Source organism: Eurypyga helias, unplaced genomic scaffold (genome assembly GCF_000690775.1).
Source record: "Eurypyga helias isolate BGI_N326 unplaced genomic scaffold, ASM69077v1 scaffold11807, whole genome shotgun sequence".
NCBI classification, from domain to species: Eukaryota; Metazoa; Chordata; class Aves; order Eurypygiformes; family Eurypygidae; genus Eurypyga; species Eurypyga helias.
In genome coordinates, this window is record NW_010261156.1 from 13,489 (window position 1) to 34,201 (window position 20,713).

Below are 20,713 nucleotides of genomic sequence, written 5' to 3' on the forward strand. Positions count from 1 at the left end.
TTCCATCTAGGAATTCAAGCTTTGAAGCAAAATCTGTTTTTCTATCTTTATCAGATCTCTTTGCTGTCCGAATTCTTTCTCCCATTCTCATATTTAATTGACTTCGGCAGAGATGATCTATTGCTAGTTCTGTGTCAGGCCCTTGCCAGTAACTCCACGGGGTCTGAGCTTCTTCCAGACACCTCATGCTCCTATTTAAAATATTTTAACTGGAAAGCTTAGATAACCACATTTCAGAGACTACCATTCTGCAACAAAATTCCATCTGGTCAACATTAGGTCCACTAACCATGGTTGAAGTGAAAAATAATCTTGCCTTCATGTTGAGGCTGCACAGCTTCAGTTAAACGTGATTTGGAGTGGGATAACTTGGTACTAATGAGCATCAGCACTGACAGCAGGAAAACTAGCTTTTAAGAATCCAGATTTCAAAGCACATTTGTTGGCAGCCTGGTACTCACTTTCTGTTTCTTGGGAAGATTTGAGTGTTTCTCCAAAGTCACTCTACCCTTTGGAGAAATGGAGGATTTTTCAGAGTTTCCAGACTTTGGGAAGGACATAGATGAGGTACCTGCATACAGAAAGAAATGTAAAATGTAGGAAACTGAAGGGGTTTAATATTACATAGTGCTATTGCTATCCCTACTGCTAAATGGAGCTGTTTAATGAACAAAGAGGTCATCATATCCTTGGGGAAGACCTAAGAGAACTTTCACGTCTGAAACAAGGATGAAGCCATGCCTCTTACCTCCCCCAAAAGCATACTGACAAACTGGTGAGAAAAAAGCTTCATGTCTCTGGTTGTATGTAAGATGAAGCACAAGAAGCCAGGGAGGCAAAAATGTGTGTGAACCAAATCGGATTGCCATGTCAGCTCTGCAGAAGGAAGAAATGCGCGAATTCCTCTCTGCAGGAGGAGCTGTGCAGTAAAGGCAATGCTGATAACATGCAACTTTCACTTTCCCTTTCTTAGAAAACTTAACACTCGCGAGTGTGGTGCAGAGAGCAACTTCCCTGCAGGCAGCGTAAGAGCGGCAGAGGTTTATGTACGCAACTCCAAAGGAGAGTAAATAAAGTCCTTATACTGAGAGAACTTCACCTAACCTATAAGCTTGTCCTCCTAAACTACAGAGCTTGGTTAGCAACCTGTAAGGGATGATGATGAGTTTTCCTCCAGATCTTCTTGCATTTTAAGGAGTATTCTCTCCAGCTCCAAGGCTTCTATGTACTTGGAATAGGACCAGGAAGTCTGCAAGAACCAGTAAGAACCATCAGCCTCCATTTCAAATGGTGAGACAAAAACCTTGTTTATGTTATATCCATGTTATTGAATAATCACAATTATTAACAAGAGAAGTTTTGTCATGTCAATATTGGAATCATGGGAAAAATAGTATTGCTGCAACTAAGCAAATCTCAAAACACCATAAAATGCAATTTAGGCAAGTTTGAAAGATATGATGTGTACATTCATTTATTCTCCATCCCTGGTCTGACTCCTATTCTCCCTCCTTTCCTCTTCAAAACCTAAATACAGCAAATCTTTCCCCTCCTAAAATACCAGTCTTTTGTGCTATGGAGGACTTGATTTTATCTCCCTGCCATATCCTTCCAGTGTGTCCTTTCTCAAACCATCAAAGGTCTCATTAGCCTCCCAGTTCTTTCTGCCTGCCCTCTCTGTCAGAATGCTAGAAGCAGGTCAACTGGAGATGTCATCCTTTGCTTTTCGAAGGAGCAAGCGTTGCTCTTTGCGTGGCAACAACCACACTTAAGGTTCCATGTAAATTTTAGGTCACTCTCCCAAATCAGTATGGGAACTGTACTTTTATTTGGCCATTTTTCTTCCTTACTGCCTGAGACATTTGGGGTCTATTTGTCATGTAAGAACTCAGTAAGGATTTCTAGCATCTTTCTTTAGCAGAAAGGGGCTTTGAGAAGAAACTGCTCCATTAAAGATTATTGCTCTTTCTGCAACTACCTGCTGCTTCTTGAGGGCTTAGGCAACACATATTAATATACTGGCTCACTCAACTCACTTTCTGATTTTTAAGTAAGTATGAGCCAAAGTCCATTAAAGGGATAAGAATGTGAGATTAACTGTGCAGTTTGCATAGTGGTTTCAGATACTGGCGATATTTCAGACTGCCTGTTTCTATATTCTGCTCATCACTAATGTAATGCTGCGGGAAGAACTCTATGGAATATAAGCAGTGGCCAAAGTGCAGTTTACTCCTGCATCACATGACATAGCTAGGATTATGTGGTGGCACAGATCCCCCGTTATGCCATGGCAGTGTCAACTCAGCTATGAAAGATCCCTTGATATGCCCAGGGTAGTATGTCCGTTCTTCCTGTTTCTCCAATAAAATGGCTGTTACCTTTTCACTACAGATTTGACGCATCATGAGAGTTGTTCTGGAAGAAGTACTAAAGAGCTATTTTCTGACAGATTTTCTATTCAAATACTTAGATTTCCTAGATGAGTTCAGCTTCAGTTTTTCACATATGAGCAGAACAAGACTCAAGCTTAAACCAAATTCTTGCAGGCTATGAATTTCACAAGTTATGAAAAGCTTGTTAATTCCAGAATTGTGCTTCCTTTTATTCAATTCATCTTTAAATAAAAATTCTTTTAAATTCTATACACCTAAAGGGGTTAATACATTGTTAAATATTAATACTACTCAAAATCTTAATCATAAAAAATCAATAAATTTTTAAAAATCACCTGTAAAGTAGGTAATCTTACAACAGTGAAGTTAATTGTAGAAGAATGAACAGTTATCAAATAACCATGTGATAGTAGTATTCAATACCAAACGCCACCTTCCCATTCTCCCAAGGTGATTTTATCTCTCTTGAATGATTATATCTGTAGCAACATATTTATTATTCACCTGCCACCCATATCCATTTGAAAATGATGCTGGTCCTCTCTCCACACCAATCTCATCTACCAAAGCACCGCTTGACAGACTGATGAGTTTTGTATCCACTTCCTTACCCTGCCAATAATAAGAACTCACAGTTAGATGTAAAAAGACATTACCAAGCTAAAGTAAAAAGCAAAGTCTGAGGAAGAAGAAAATTGACATTGGAAAAAAGATATTGTCATATGGAGTAATGTTTTAGAATGTCCAGTTTTGTAATTCATTACATTGGGCATAATAAAAATATTACAAGATACTGTTTTTTAAAAGCATTTTTTTGTCCTAACCAAAGTTTCCTGACCTCTGTACTCCTCCAGACCATCTTCCTCTCAGATTCAATACCTGCTCCAAAATATAGCTAAGTGAGAGGGCAGACCTGCAACAGAACTTATTTTAAGGACAGAGAGGCCATTGTGACCTTCTAATTTGGCCTCAGGTATAAATGTAGAATGTAGGATTTCTCATTATTAATTCCAGCTTGGTCCAGTACCGACGAAGGAACTACAGTATACATGTTACAGGCATTGTAACCCTTAGTAAACCATTCTAGTGGTTAACTATTTGTCATTTTCATGTTGTTCTAGTGTTTTATTAAGGCTGCACCTTTGTACATTCTGTCTGATGACCCTGAAACTTTTTATGAACATTAATCAATGTTCATATTTAACCTCATATACTTAACCTCGCAACCTCCCCATGGGGTGAGTAATATAACCCTCCCATGTTGCAAAGGAGAAAGTGAGAAAAAAACCCAGAAAGGTCAGTCAAATGCTTCCCAAAGTCACTCAGAAAGTTCCTGAAAGATCTGGAAGACAATCAGAATATGCTACATCCTTGCTCCCAAGGTGCCTTTTCCTTCTCTATGATCCCCATTGTCTTATGGACTCATCATCTATAAGGTTGACTAGCGGGTATAGAATTTCCCAGGTAGTGTGGTGTTTATCTTCTCTTCAGAAACAGGCTTATTAACTTCTGTGACATGCTCAATTGATGGAACAGAGCTGCCAAAGCAAATACAGAAATAGTGTGCATACTACAGTTTGTGTTTGCTACTTTTCTCAATGAGAATGGTGAATTAAATAAGGTCTTTAAATAAGGTCTTTAAATAATGTCTTCTCATAATAAATTAGGCAATGTTATGGCAATGTCATATCCCGTGACGTTACACCAGGTACTAACAAATAAGCTTAATGGTAAAAAGCAAAAAGAAAGATGAGTGAAACACAGAAAAGCAAAATTAAGCTTATGGTTTTACCTTCCTCTGCTAATGGCATGGAAAGACTAAGTACAGATTCAGAGTGTACGTTAAAGCTATTTTGTACACTTGAAAGCCAAAACTCCAAAAACTATTTTGGAAGTAAAATGCAACCGTGTATAAAACAAATTATAAATATAGGCATCAAGTCAGTCTGCAAAAAGTGACTAATGATACTTTTTAAAGCATGCGTGTGGTATCTGCATCCAGGAGCTAATGAAGCAACAGATCCACAGACGAGCCAAAGTTGAGCCCATATACCTGTGCCACACTGGGGGCAAGTATGTGAATGCAAAGAAGCAAACCATACTCTCCCAAGGCAACATCTTTTAAAACAACAATTTCAGCTCACTGCTGAGGCAATCACATTATGCTGAATGTTAGAGCTTAATTCACCCATCCCTGCTTTCCAGACACTAAGCTTGAAAGACGTCTCTGCATTGGACGGTGCTTGCATGGCATCCCCTGCTGTCAGCCACTCCTCCCCTCCACCAAGTCCATTGCAGGAAGCCTTCGATAGGATTTGTCCCATAAATAACAAATAAGCACACACAAAAAATACTGAGGTAGTCAAATAATACCAAGTCATGCCTCATTGTCCAGTGAAAAACTCCTTGTCTACCCATCTTTTCCATTACACCACATAGAAGTCCAACTCTTAACCAGTCAGTTCAGAAAGTGAAATGAGCCCAGGTAGATTGGACACCCCAGGGACAAATCTATGAGAAGGGAGAAAGTAAAATTCTTCCCCCAGGACCATGACTGTTCCATTGGATATAAACCCAAAATGGCAACTGATTTGCATGTGGGGAAAAAATATGTGTGTATATATATATATTTTTTTTTTTTTTAAATAATTTCTATCCCTTGACAAAGCTTTCGTCTCCATCAACGTGAGCCTGGTGAGGCAGAGGAATCATAGAATCATAATGGTTTGGGTTGGAAGGGACCTTAAAAATCATCTAGTTCCAACCCCTCTGCTATGAGGGGTTATTTTAAATGTCAAGAAATCATCACCTTCTACAAGCTACCAAGGGAACCTGTTGTCGCTTATGTTGGATGAACATTATTGGTATCCTCAGGGATCCTGAATCCTTTGAATAGTTGTCACTGAGGGGACAGAAATCTCAGGCAGGAGAACAAGGCATGGCAAATTCTTTAAACAATAATAGAAGAGGACAAGGGTTTCAAAATCTTAGGTGTTCCACCTATTCTTTCAAGAGTTTTTAAAAGATAACTGGTTTCCTGATAATTTTTTGTGAGAAGAATAGCCTGCAAACTATTTACTGCACCGCATTCTCTGCCTGTCACTTATAAAATTTCTTATCCTATTTCCCAGCTCAGGAGGGTAGTTCACCTTTCCCATTTGTTCCCCATAAAAGCTAGGATTTTACCCTCCTGGCCAAGAGTCGTTCTTTACTTCCTTGGTCTTAATCAGAAATCTTACAGGCAACAAACAGATGGAAAAAATAAGTCTGTGAAAACGCAAAAGTGCATTACTTTGAAATATTGCATTCTTGCACTATAAGTATTGCCAATGGCCTTGCCAGACATATCTGTATGGAGGCAACGTGCTTTGGAGAAAGGAACATGAGTTCTTGGACTTTTACACTTCGTTTGACACTGGTGTGTGGCCTTGAGTAACACTTCACCGGCCCTCAGTTTTCATGTCTAAAAGAGGGTAACAACATGTACATGTTCTTACAGGCATACATGTCCTTATCTGTCCAGGTACTCATGTGGTTCTCATCATGAGTAATAGCTCAACACACGTGTACATGGTATTTAAAATATGCAAAGGTCTTTTAATGCTACTTATGATAGTTCGCAAGTCCAATAATTTCTCTGCCCTTAAAACAATGTTCTCTCCTCAAACCTAGCCAAACAATTACATTTTGTAAAAAATAAACTTTTGCAAAGCCTATAATCAATAGGAAAAAAAATCCATTATATTTTAATAATAAAATTCCAAGAAAAACAATTTTACAAGGAAACATTCGTCTGTAGAGGTCACAGTTCTGTTAATACACTGAGACTGTCTGGAAACTCATTGTGAACAGTCTAACAATTTCAGTGTCAAAGCTGAGAAAATTTCAAGGAAAGACAAAGACTATACAAAGCAATTAGCACATAAATATTTTTTAAAATAATACGCAGGGTTTTCCAATGCTCCTTTTGAAAAGTAGATGTGAAATCTGGTTTGGTTTTGTTTTGCTTCACTTTCAGTCATGACCCAGGACTATATTCTAAAATCGGATAGTACATACTGAAAGTGCAAACAGGTCTGCAGTTACCCACTGTACACATGGACCGTACACAGATTATCTATTTTTTTTAAACTCAACCCTCTTTTTTGCGCTTCTCTTAGCACAAAAGATGACTAAAATACATTTTCCCCTCTGATTAATAAAAGGAGTATTCCACTGACTCATCTGCTTCAAGTTAAAGATATGTATATGCATTGGCAGGATTGGGAAATAATCGCCCTAGGACCGGGTCGCGTGTAAAGCTTGAACTCTTAACAACAAGATTTCGGTAGCTTTGGATCAGGCTGAGAAAGGAATAGTTGAATTCACATATGTTTGCTCATGAAGGAGTTTTTATGCAGTTCATCAGCTGTCACCTGACACTGTGAGCCTTACCTCTGCTGTTTTGCCTTCCTTCTTTTGCATCTTTTTCCCCTTTTTTTTCTCCAAGGCAAGTAGAATTTTATCACTAGCCAAATTTCTTCGAAACTTACAGAATTTTGGCCAAAATTTAAACAGAAGAGCAAAAATAGTCATCTGCACAGAAAGAAAAGAAAGTCAGTCTTGACCATATTAAGAAAACAGAGTTTACTGTAAAATGAAACATAGTTTACCATGAGAATGAAATAACTATTTCTTGTTGAATACACAGCCTTGTTCCTCCCACATACTGTGTCCTGACATTTCAGCCCAGCTTTGTTCGGCACATGCTTTTCATCAGTGTGTTTATTACTGGTGAGAAATCTTCTTAAAACACAGTCAAAAGGCACTTTCTTTTTTTATATTTCCCTAAACAATTGTTTGCATTAATGAAAACATCCATCATTTTTTACAAGTATTCCTGATAAAATATACACCAGTAGAATTGCTTTTGCACCACTCTTCTGCTCAAGTATTTCAGATATTCAGTTCATTAGGGAGAGGGTTTTTTTCCCTCCTTAAGAGAAAGGAAATACTTTTTTTGCCTCTGGAAAGGCTCTTAAACCACATTACAGATCTATGAGCAAATCTTGGATAATTTTTAAATGATATAATCTCTCACAGGGTCTTTTTTGAACTAGAATAAGAAAAACAATTTTAGAAAAGCAAACAGAGGGGCTCAGTGAATTCTCTTGCTGCACGTACTAAGGCTCACATTTTTCAATTTATTTAGATGTTTAATTCTCATTGAGAAACTTGGCTTCAAAGGAGCCGAGCATGCTCAGCACCTCACTGCTTCTGGCTCATCAGACTTGAAAGTGACATGTGAGTCGCTGTCATGTTTCAGTCACAGGTTTTTGGCCAAGATCTTCCCTTGGTTTTGTGCCACATTTCTGGAGTTCACTGGGTTTTAAGCAGGGTGAAATGAGACTTCTTATTCCTCTTAGGACCTATATGAACCCTTTTCTCTAACCAACCATTCACTTTTGTGATCCAAACACTTTATGGACTCACAGCTGATGTTTAAAGGTGTTAGTGGCAATTTTATAGGAAAAGAAGAGGAACTAGGTTTTTTGGGTTTAGATGATAAGTCAGAGAAGACAGTAATGAGGAATAAGAAAATGGTAAGCCTGTAGTAAAGGATCACAAATTGCTGTTCAGTCTGATTAGCACAATTATCAGAGAGAAAATTGTCTACAGCCATTTAATACAGACATTCTGTGATAAAGAAGGGAAAGATATCCGTACGTTAAGTTGTCTTTGGGCTTCACTCACATCATGGGTTTTTTTTTTACAAGCTACAAAAACTACAAACTTTCTAGCTACAAATTACTTCTCTGACATTAACCAAGTGATAAGAAACAAGCAATTAAAGACAAAGAACAAGCAATTAAAGAAACAGACAGAATTCATTTGTACTGCCAGAGATTGCCCAGTTTATCAAGCAGTAAATACCTGAAGCCTCTCTGTCATCTCCACCATACAATCTTCACTGAAATGTATGACTGTAGTGTTCCTCTTCATGCCCAGGCTTATGTACAGAGTCAGAATTGTCACATAAGCAACAAAGATCGTCCTTAAAATCAGGCACACAGGCATTAGCCAGATACGCTACAGAGACTCTCTCAGCTTCTTACCTGTGCTTCTCTGAAAATGTAAGGTCCTAATTCCTTCCTATGCTCCAGAATCTTCTTTGCTTGTTCAGCTGGGATGTCAATCTGCAAAGCTGGGGGTACGGCAGAACTAATAAAGCAGTCAATAATAGCCGTGATCTTTTTCTGGACTGTAGCATCATCACAATGAGAATGGCATAAATCCTGAAACACAAAAAATAGCTTTTTCAGGCAATGGAGAGAGAGAGAGACAGGACCCTTTACAGAGGCCCAGTGATCAAAGAGTAACAGTCATACAGAAATAATTATACCGTAGATTTCTTCAGTACGTAGGACAAAATTCTGATAGCAAATGTGCATGGTCAAAGACATAGTTAAGGCATGAGTGAGACTTCTGGTTTTCCAATGCAGATATATAGCAATCATTGCTTTTAGGTGACAATTTCTTACTCCACATTCTGATAGAACAGGATAGTTTTTCTCCTGTATTTAGTCTAAGTATATCACTGGCAAATAGGAGACATTTCTGAAAAGAGAAAGGCACCTTCAGGTGTGAAATGCTCTGATTTTCACAATGAGCCTGATATGACTAGCATAGCCATGTTAACTATATGGCAAAGAAATACTTTAAATACGCCAGGAAAAGAGAGTAATTATTTAAAGGGTACAAGGTATTATAAACAGGAATGTTGGCACAAGAAGGGACAATTTCAGCTACCAGTACAGTCTTCCATTCATTGAAATCTGCTATTTTCCCCATTCATTAAGTTTTTCTAGTTTCCCTAAACCTCAGCGTTCAAAATACCTCTGCGCAGAACAGAATACAAAAGAAACCTGAACTTAACAAGGCTGAGATCTCAAAGAAACACTGGGGGTTTCTACTTTTTTTTAGCGTGATCCTATTTTCTTGTAAAACCTGTTATTACTGTTTTTTAACACTCTGACGATGCTACCACTGGACTTTGATCGAGAGGAAAAATAATTGAAAGAACTTCCTTCAAACACTTTGAAACACGAACTATAACACCAGTAGATTATCACCTATGTCTACTAAAGACACAATGAGCACCCTAGAGAATTTTCAGGAAGAGAGGTCTCTAAATGAAGAATGTGCGTTTAGTTTTGGTATAGGAGGCTGGCTATTTACTTTGCAAAGAAATTAAAAACAGGGCTTTTAACCAGAAATGTGGTCTGTGAAAGAGCTGCCTTGTTTTATTATGAATACTTTTTATTTTCGTGAAGGGAAAAGAAGAATGATAACAGCTACAGTGAAGAAAGTAAGGCAGTACAAAAACATACTCAATACATCCTAAGAATATATTATGGCTTCCTTCCCTCATCCAGCATAGAGGAAAAGGCAAAGAGCTGTAGTAAGAGGGAAGACAAGCCATATGATGTGAAGAGGGATGAGACAGGAGCATAGAGGAACAGATGGAAATGATCCTCAGAGTTCTATTTCTTCATAATTGTTTAAAATTTTTTTTTTCTGTTATTTGATTGTCCCAAGATGTGCTGCCAGCCCAATGGGTTACGAGGAGCAATACAGTCATAGACTCCTAAAGTGAGTTCTGTCTAAACTGATGGCATGATAGGGCTCAGACAATACAAGTATGTGCTACGCAAAGTGCTGCCCACGTCTTTGGCAACGTTCCCCCGGTTCAGCCTGACCCACAGCACTCCTACTGCTCCAGCCCTTCGCTTCTATAAAGAGCATCAACTGCCAAGCGTGACAAATTGCATGCGTGTAGAAATATGGTCAGATTGTTCTTGTTCTTGATAAGAAGACAAATAAAATTAACATAAATGAAGGAGAGGGGGCGGGACATAAAACAATGAAGGCTTTCTTCAGAGACCAGATGCACAATGAGAACAGTTTAAACTACACTCCACCTTAATTTGCAGGAAGTTTCTGTGTCCTCTACAATGTAACAATGAAGAGTCAAAAATTTAAAAAAAAAAAAAGAAATGTCATGGAACTTCAGGTGCCTTCATGTCAACTTTCTGGTCTAAGCTAGCCACTCTGCAACCAAGAGAGAGACAGGAGCAGCCCCAGAGAGCATTTCAGCTGATGATTCCTTGCTTAGGGACCAGAGACTGTGAGGAAAGGAGATTGCCCCTTGGAAACAGAGGAGCCTCAGCTTCTAAAGCAGATCCCAAATTCAAATGCATAAAATTAAACAGTGAAAATACACCCAACAGGCCTGCAGCAGGATCCCCAGTTGCTACTGCAACATCAACTGTGTTTACCTCCTAATTTCTGAGCTCGTTAGTCAACTTCATGCTCCCTGCCTGCCATCTGCACACCAGCTACGTTCGGGAGCCCAGGAGAGGCTCTGCACTCCGGTAGCACTTTTGCATCAGCAGTATCCCAGAGGCAAAAGGAATGAGGAACCAGTGAACGATCCATGGTGCCCCTACATTCAGTCCAAGGTGCTACAAGGAGGCTGCAGTGTGATTTTAAGGCTCACTCAAGAGTTCTCCCACTGTGTTTCACCCCCCACAGAAGCAATTTCACAAAGGGGCATGGATTTGGGAGAGAGGCAATCTGCTGACCTTCCCCATCACTTATCACCTTGGCCACATCCTCAGCTGCAGTCAAATGTGGCTGTACAGACTGCAAGAGAGACAGGGGTTGCATTGTACATGTAGGCTTTCGGGGTAAATACTATCTTTACGTCTGTACATTTGATTGAAATTTAAAGGTTTCTCTGATTTTTGAGGGATTACTAAATTCAGCAATAATCCAATTATTTAACAGTATGTTAACTATAGAGACAGAATGAAGATTTTAATGTTTGCATATTTTCCGCTGCTCAACAGATGCATACCGAAATCTGAGCATTAGCTAGTTACTAGTGTCTCTTTGAGACTCAGAAGAATGTTGCAGTTTGAAGAAGCATAAAGAAATACAGGGATAATATATTCAAGTCATTAAAAATAAAATGTAAGGGTTTTCATTGAAGAAAAAACAGTTTAAAGAGTGAAAGAGGTTTTACTCTGAACAAGAAAATGCCTAGAGATATTCTTGTTAAAATCCTCTTAATACACAGCGATGGATTCATTTGCTTACAAATTGAACGATATTCCCCTTGCTCCGTTTTACCGCCGTACCTTATACTTCTGTACCTCTTGCCAAAAGAGCACTCCGTTCTCCAGTAGGTCTCCTTTCAGTGACACAAAGCGTTGAAACTGCTTTGCTGTTACTGGATTCAACAGCGCTTTGCGGAAAGCAATTTTTTCCCTGGATGAAGAAACCCACTTATTGTCCACATGCTGTCAAAAAGAAGAAATAAACGCACCAAATAAACTTTGCTTCAAAAAGCAATAACAAAGGCATTAGTTAGCGTAAACTGTCTGATTCTTATCTTTGCACTGACCCTAACCTTCAGTAGTTTATGAGTTTATGACATGGATACAATAGAATGTGGCAAGGTTTCATTTCTTTCTTTCCTTCTTTTTTTTTTTTTTTTTCCATTTTGGTTTGGGCAACATTCTTTGGAAGACGTGATGGGAGAGGAAATGACTGACAATGATTTAGACCATATGACTACATACTATAAAGTATGGAAACAGCTATTGTTATTGATTATGGCAACAGGCTACTTTTCGAGAGAACAGTTTGAGTTTTGTGCAAACAAACAACAAAGAAAAAGGAACAGACAAACCACATAGCTTGAAGTTGTAAAATGCTTCTGACAGGGATCTCACCAACAAAATGAGCTTTGAAATGTGTTGCCATGATCACCAACAGAAGCCGGAGAGTTTGCTCTCTGTGGAGTAAAGCTACCAATAGTGAAATAGAATTTAAAGTCATCAAGACATTTTGGAAATCCTCATGCTGCAAAGCACGGAGCAGTAAGCAGCCAGGAAAGGGTGGAGAAAGAAAGATGGCTTATGCAGGGACAGTTTGTTTGAAATGAAGTTCAGGCTGGCCTGCCTTCCTGAACAAACAGTTCTTGTGCTGTCACTGAGGAGCAAGCCAAACAACCCCTCTTTGTTATCAGATGGATGAATGAAAACTATCTTCTAACAGTGGTATAAAACTCTTGGAGTCCTGGAGGGAAGGAGCGCTTTTCAATGGTCAGCATGGGATAGAAACATTTTTAGTTGCTGCAGACAGGCCTGGAAATCTAACCTGATTCTAAGATGAAAGTCTTTCTGCAGCTTCTCTTAAAAACAGGGGTTATGCTTAGTGTCCTGTGCAGAGCCTGCCGGGGATGAGAGCGAGAGGGTGGGTGGTGCTTGTCAAAACAGCCCTTTGTTGTGAAAATAAAGTCATCTCAACTTTTACAGTAAGGTGGCATCTTCTCAGCCCTCCTCCAATCCTCCAAATGTCTTCTGTCCCCTGTGACCAGAATTTAGGTAACTTTTGCGAAAAATTATTTCGAGGTCATATTCCTGAAGGGAAGAACAAAAAGTTGCTCCCGCCCCTATACTAATATACAAATACTGCTTATTTTATGGGTCAACAACCTTGAAGCAGAACATGGAAAATAACCATCTTCCTGACAAACAGACAAAAGGAAAACACAGTTAACAGAACCTGCATGCACTCTGGATCCTTTTCGAGCTAATGGTCTGCAAGGATAATTGGTGACCGGGTCTCCAGTTTGATTTCAACAGACAATGAAGTTCAACTGAATAAATGTACACAACTTGTATGCTGGCAATCACAAAGAGTTCACTGCTCTTCAAGAGGAAAAAACTGGCAAACATCTGATGAAATGTATTATTACAAAGGTTTAAGATGTTTAAAATTGATATTATCTCAGTACTGTAAGATTAAAACACAATTCTAAATGAAACAGATACTGTGAGATATGATTAAACCTGCCCACTCCACTGCATATTTCACATTCCCTTTTGTGTCTGCACGTAATCCACTCGCAATAATAAATAAACTACCAGATGCTGGAATGAACAGCTTGTCCCAATAAGTCCACTGCATGCAAAATACAGATAAATGTGAATTAAAGGTACAATACCAGTTTGAGGAGGGTTAAGAGTGCTCCAAAGCTCAGGATGAGACATGTTTTTCTCAACTGTCACCTCTCCAGACAGGAAGAAGGAGAAATTTACTGTGAACACCCAGCGGGGAGCGAAATTCACCAGTAATGTGAGTCATCAGTCCACTGTAGCCAGTGCAATCATGCCTGCCTTTGACAGCATTACCTTTGGGCCTCACACTGTCAGCAGGGAAACAGTGAAGATGTGCAAGGTCCAAACGGAAAAGACAGTGAAACTGCAAACACAAGAGACACAGTAAATTTCACTTGCCTTCCACATCCTGGTCCTCTTCTGTTTTTGGCGTGAAAGATCTTCAGTTATGTCACTCATCTAGGGTTGAAAAAAAGATTGTCATTGTGGTTTTTAACTCTTCTTGTTTCATGTTCAGCCCTCTAATGATTGCCACCACAGTGGTAGAACGGTTGATACATCTTCATTTGGATCTTTATGTCTGCAACCTGTGGACCCACACTGAACGCCATCCCTTATTCAGCTATAAACGAGTGCATGCTCATTAAGACTGGGCAGAAGACAAGAGGCAATGGCAGTCAAACTGTGCTCTTCCCACTGGTTTGCCTTACCCATCATGTTCTAAGTGACCACTTATGTTTGGAACAGATTTTGATCTACAACTTGGGGTTTTTTCTATGAAATGTTTTCAGTTCCTTTGGACAGCTATATCAGAAATACAGGCTTGATCCTGCAGCTTCTTTGTAGCAAAAATACACCTCAAATCAAGGGCAGATTTTCTGAATAAGGACTACATAGCATGCCCACAGTGTTTGGTCACTGTGAAATATGAAGCCAAGTGGAGAATGTCATCTGGTTTCATTTCCTCTAAAATACATTCTTCAAAGGAACTTTTCATCCTCTGAATTTGCAGTAAGAAAAAGAAAAGAGCAGTCAGACATAAATGGAGTTAGGAAAAGACTAAAAGTTCATTAGAAGTATGTATTTCCTGTAAACTGTTTATTAGAGTTGAATACAGCATTTTCTAAATTGCATGGGTCACTGCCCCTGCCAGCCCAGCGCAGCAGGTGCAAGAAGAGGCATGAGCTGGCTTCCAGACCTGGAAGCAGCTTGGTCGTACCGTATGGTTTAGAGCCACAGCTCATAAAGGAGCCCGAGTTCAGCTAAAAAAGGGCAGAAAGTTAGGAGATTTTGCTCTAACATAATCATTATTAAAATTACAATTTGCCTTATCAGAACCTACATTTTTCAGATGGCTCAATGCTCTGAATCAATGAAAATGATCCAGTTCAAATACACTTCTGACAACCTTCTCGATGTTAAAAAGATGATTGAAAACAAGCTTTATGAATCAATGCTGTCTGCCTCTGCGTCTGCTTCGTGGAACTGTCAAGTTTCCTTTGGCTGTGACACCAGCATTTCAGAGCTTTTGTGGAAGTGCAAAAACCAAGTCTTTTTGCATCTGTCCCCAGCAGGATGATCTCCCTACACAGATTTCACTCACAGAGGCACTCTCATGAAAGGCAGATGTGAGCTCTGCCCATTCCCCAGTCTTTCTAATGAGGCAGCAGGAGCGAAAGGCTTCTCATTCCCAGTTTTTCTGGCAACTTTCTGAAGTAACCAATTGGAAACAAGGCTTGTAGCAGTTAACCTCCCCACTCCGCAGAATTTCACAAGTCCTGGAGTAATTTCTACAGGCACTGCATCTCCAGATGGGACAATACGGAGAGAATACAGTGTGGGAAGCCCACTCATTTGTTCGTGTTCTTGTCCCCCTGGGCAAATCCTTTACACAAAGCAGCATGTCTTCTGTGTGCCAGTGTACGGCTAGGGCAGAATGGCACAAGGAGAGTGCAACACCACAGCAAAGATTATTGTACGCCCCTAGCAGCCTGGCTAGCAGCACAGTGAACACCGTCTTCTCCAGATTTAGGATCTAACAATAACATTGTCAGCCAGACTAAGCCTTCAGAGGAGCTGCCTCCATAATTATCAAGCTAAATGCTTCAACCTGTACATGCTAGAACATCTTCCCACGAAAACTGAGTTTGAGTTGTGGGCTGTGTTTTTTCTGAACCGTTTTATCCCACTGGTAAATTATGAGCCAAACAAAAAACAATGCCTGGATGTGTTGCTGTTGTTAAAAAATTACCTTTGCTCGTCCCTCTGACCCACGGTGCTCATCTGCCAGGAACAATGGCAGCCATTGTTTTTCTAATCTCTTCTGGACGCATTGCTGAATTTTTAGCAGGACTGCTGCCGAAAGCCGATCATGAAGGATTTGTCCCCGTCCTCCACCTGGATGCATTAGCTAAGCAATCCAAACACAATAACACATGACATAAACTTTTGTGTATACCGAAAGTCCTTTATCTCTCTACATCCTTGATTTGGCAAAGCAAGAGCTTAACTGTAAGCAAAGCATTTAATGCATGCTTACCCAAGGCTCACATGTACTTTTTATAAAAGGGAACAGATTACATTTGTCCCTACCTATAATAGAATACAGACTCCAGCTAATAATACCCCAGCTTGACAGAGTAAATTTCCTAAGTATCAAGATATATCGGAGTACCACAGCTCTGACTCGCTGTCTGTGGCTTTGCTGACATACCTAAATAGAAAGCTGGAACAAGTCACTCTGCTCGAAAACCATTTTTACACGTTTTCTGAGCTGTGTTGTGCATGCTCTGGCTGCGGCCTCAGATCAGGGTTTAAGAGAGATGTTCTGTAAGGACGGGGAAAGAAGAACCTCAACAGGAAGGAGGGGACCCCCGCAAGCAGACCAGAACCAGATTTCTGGCCAAAAATATAGGAAAGATTTGAGAAGATAGCTTGGGGAAAAGCTGGAGTAAAGCTGCTTATGGACTTTTATCTCGGTTGCATTCAGTGTATTGTTCTTTATGAGCAGTTTTGTAACTGGTACCTGTTCTTGTTGTTCTCTGGTAGCTGGGCTGTTGGGTCCAAAGAAGTACTTTTTGTTTAAGTACTTGTATTTAATGTCCTTACATTTTTCCTCCCTTTTTTCTTTATCCTTGGGGAGCATCTTTCTGAACTGTTCAATATCTAGCCAGCACATGAGATCCATGCTACAAGCAAATTTAAACAGAATGTTATTTCAATATTGAGTTAATTTCATCAACATTCTAGGGAGTTATTCATTTAACCACAAGCCACCAATGTGTTCAAGTCCTAAATACCAGGTCATATTGGACTGAAATTTTATGTCATTTTTTTCATTGCTAATACCATCTGGTGAGACCACGGCACTTGCTGAACAGGCAGATCAAACACATATCTTAGGGATCTCATTTAAGGTTCCTTCTGGGGTACTCTGAAAGGAGCAACCTTCTCAATGTGCCACTGCTAAATACAGCAGGGACTGTGAACCAGAGCCATCGTGCAGAGCTCGCAGGGAGAGTGAGAAATGAAACAGATGAGAACCTCAAGCCGTACTGAGGCTGCAAGTCACCAAAAGATAAGTCGACACCCCCTGTTCTGCCTCTTCGTTGTAATGCCTGAGAAAGGAGCAGGGATGACAGCTGGGAACATCAGCCCCAGAAATCACTTTCTTCCTACCCCATGTGAAGTGCTAGAGCTTAAGTAAGTCTGCAGTCGAGCAGACAAAGCGGATTTATGGTAGGTTTTGTTTCTAGGGCTTTTTGTGGGCTGCCTTTCGATAAATTACTGATTCTACTACTTATTTCATTATTCATAGAAAGTGACAATCTCCATATGCAATCCTTGATCTAGATATTCTTCATAATCAATGGAACATACATTGGTTTTGTTTTTTAAACCAGAGGACAGAGTAAGTGACATACCTAAGTTTGCAGTTTAATTCATATGACCGTTTTCTGAGAGTATTGTATTAGCTGAAGTTTTGTGAGCATTTTAATGAGGACATTCACTGCATTCGCAGCAGGAAATATCAAACATTAAATTCAGACAAATCTGTTTCACTTTTCCATTTGGTGAATAACTGGGTTTTTCAAAGCATTAGTCTATAAGTAAAACTTTGAAAAGCATCCAACTGATTTAAGAAGAGATGTCCCCCTTTCGGAAGTCTTTTGAGACACTTACAGACCTAAGTTCTATTGAGAATGAGATTCTTTCATTTGCTAGTTCATCACAACGGGAATAACTTCACCCAAATGCAAGCAATCCAAGTTACTGTGGTTTATGGAGTTACTCCTTGGCACCTAACTATGACAACCGATCAAACACATCCATCTGATTTAAAAAGCAAAATACATAAAATTAGTCTGTTAGTTAAACCGTTCACAGTGGTGACTTATCCTAGCATACTCTACTTTTTTCTTTCAACGGATCAGGATCATGAGCATAGTCAGCCTCGCCGGACTAAGAAGTGGTAACCCACTAACCCAAAGTAACACAAATTGTCTTGCAATTGTGTGAATATATTCTATATAGTTAACAAAATAATTATTAGTAGAACTTTGTTTAGTTTCTTACCAGAATTTGTGCCCAGGTACTCAGCAGCCTGTCCTACCTGAAACTAGGATCACTTACAACTGGGCAATAATAGAACCCTAAATTTTGATGAAGAGGCAAATGGCACATTTGTTGGGTTTTGCTGAAATTTTCCAGGCTGCATTAGTTCTAGGATCATTTCAGCTTATGGTACCATTAAGCATCTTTACTGTAGCATGCCAGCTGGATTTCAGAGTTACTAGGCCTGGACCCAGCTCTAAAGCTCTGTTTTGAGAGACTCTTTCAAATGTTTTTCTTCATTATGAATTTTTACAAAAGAAAATGTCTCTCTTAAAGCAAACATTTCTCTGCCTGGCTCTATCACTTACGATGGGACTTGTCTGTGAAACAGAGAGACAGGAAGTCCCAGCGGCAATGCACCATACCTGTCCAGGACCACATCTTAGCCAGTGACTAGCTGTCTGGAGATTCCTACCATTTCCCCAGATAAAGAGGAACTCTAGACCAGTGATCTCCAAAGTGTAGTGTGCACAGCTCAGGGACCGTGTGAGATGATTCACTGAGGGGCAGGAAGAAAATATTAGAACTTCAGTAGCAGAATACTCAGAGTATCTACAGTATTTTTGTAGTCAGTGAGCAGAAATAGCCTTCTTTGGGAATGATCCATTCAAACTGGGTTTAGATGTTGCCTTCACAAGATCTGTGTCCAGAATTATGTACTTCTGTCTCTGACTACAAAAGGAACCTATGATGATAAGCAGAAGTGATGACATCAAGTCTCGGCCAGAGAAATCCTGTGTAAGATGCCTATCTCTGGACACTATTGAAAAAGCTGACCAAGATCCAGTCTAAAATGATACAAGCGGCTGACTAGAAACAATAGGCAAGATGCAAAGCATCCCCTCATGGGAACCCAGGTTAAAGGAAGGAAGTGACAATTTAAGGATTTGGTAGCAGTTACTTAAAAAATATATTTGCCTTTTCCTAAAAGAGGACAGAGTTTAGCGTGGGGCTTGGGGAAAAAGAAATAAACTAACATTTACTTCTGCTAGAACTTCTGTTTAGATCCTCATTTCTAAACAAATGGTCTCACTTTTCCAAAAGCCCTGCATAGACTCTGTCTGCTACCAGCCGGTACTTAATTCTGTTCAGATCAGTGCAAACACAAAACTGCAGTTGCTCTCACATGGTGAGAATAACGTGGCTGTCTTCTATTTGTACATTTTTATAACATCCAGCTTTAATTTTTAAAATGCACTGAATTGAATCTTTTCTAAAAAAAAAAAGAGAATTTTTTACTCATTATAGGCTAATTGCTCTTCTCAAGGGTTTGCCACTAATCAAAGATGAAACTGAAAGCAGAACTGTAACACAGACATGTTATGACAGGAAAATTTTTACCCCAAAAATGTTAAGACAATTCAGTTGTTTAAACAATATGCATGTGTATTTCATATACAAACACATTTTTTAAAAAAAGACTAAAATCTGTGAACATTTAGATCTCCAAGATCCCCAGCAAAGATTTCCTCTGAACTTAGAAATGAGGAAAATAATAATAACGAAGAAACATACCCCGCAGAATGCTCATGAAGAAAAGCCCAGAACCGTTCTAACTTCTCTTTGTCGTGGATCAGGTCAGGAACTGCCAATTGTTTGGGAACTTGACGCAAGTGCCGATCTTCTTTCAGAGCAGCAGGGCAGGATGGCAGACCAGTGTCACCAACAGTACTCTGAGGGAAGAAATTATTTCACTTGCATAACTGCTTCTTTCAACTCTGTATTTTGCTCAGTCTAATAATCCTTGCATTAGATAACCTATGCCTCTGTAGAACAGCTTTTTGATTGCTGAGAAATAAATTAACACTCTGGCTCTTAATCAGCTTTAGTTTTATGTTTGCATACCAGTGTTTGCAGGTTCCATAATCAAATAAACCAATATATACCTGTAATTTACTTGAAATTGAGGTATTTACTCAGGATTAAGTGCCCAAAATACATTCCAAAGACTTCAGTGGAAACTGTCTCATTGACTTCAATCATACCATGGTCTGATGCTGGTGTAGCTGACAAAAGACCTGTATTTGTAACTAACACAATGGCTGTCAATCATTTTCCAAAATGAATGGTAGAAATCGGACTTCTTACTTCTCTGAACTGGCATGTAGTCAGTCTTCCACTGCTGATACTCAAAGCGTTAACCCTCTCTGATAGAAAAAGGGTTTGTTTTTGTTAGTAGGTACTTGTCTTACCTCATCCTTCTTGGAACCACTCTCTTGATGCAAAGCCTGGAGCTTTCTAAAGTACACGGAGTCCAGCTGTCGAGTTTCTTCCACCAACTCCACCTAATAAAAATAATATCTTATGTCATCCCTACAGTACACATTATAGAAAGATGGAGAATTGGATGGGCACCTTGCCAGTGACAGTGGATAGAAAAGAACAAGTTTGCCAGTAATGAGACTGTTGTTTAGAAGACACTGGAAGTCACATCCTTGTGACAAACAATTCAATTAAAAGCCCTGGTAGAGCAAAATTTTCAGATCTGTGTAGGATCACATGCAGATTTCTACAGAACATCACTAAATAATTTAACTGTATCTTTAAGAAAATAACTTTGTATTTTTTTAAAAAATCTATATTAAATTGTGTATATAATATATTGTATATATATTACATTTTGTCTATTGTGTCAGACTACCTGATTGCCTATACCAGCAAACTGTATGTCAAAGTGCCACTGAGAAACAGAAAAACAGGTGTTAAAACTATGAGTCTCGGTGGGAAATGTCAGAAAAAACAGAGTGCCACAGATTT

The 20,713-nt window shown here is 39.4% G+C and overlaps 1 protein-coding gene across 1 annotated transcript in view; it reads right to left on the reverse strand.

Moving 5' to 3' along the window:
• Positions 1 to 461: 461 nt before the first annotated feature.
• Positions 462 to 20,713, reverse strand: part of RGS22 (regulator of G-protein signaling 22) — a gene marked incomplete at both ends in the record, with an annotated part of 43,920 nt that continues 23,668 nt past the window's right edge. Inside the window, 11 exon segments of the mRNA XM_010155268.1 lie at positions 462 to 571; positions 1,147 to 1,249; positions 2,898 to 3,005; positions 6,828 to 6,968; positions 8,489 to 8,668; positions 11,576 to 11,737; positions 13,742 to 13,801; positions 15,594 to 15,752; positions 16,368 to 16,530; positions 19,472 to 19,629; positions 20,149 to 20,241. Coding sequence (XP_010153570.1) covers positions 462 to 571; positions 1,147 to 1,249; positions 2,898 to 3,005; positions 6,828 to 6,968; positions 8,489 to 8,668; positions 11,576 to 11,737; positions 13,742 to 13,801; positions 15,594 to 15,752; positions 16,368 to 16,530; positions 19,472 to 19,629; positions 20,149 to 20,241 — 1,437 coding nt within the window.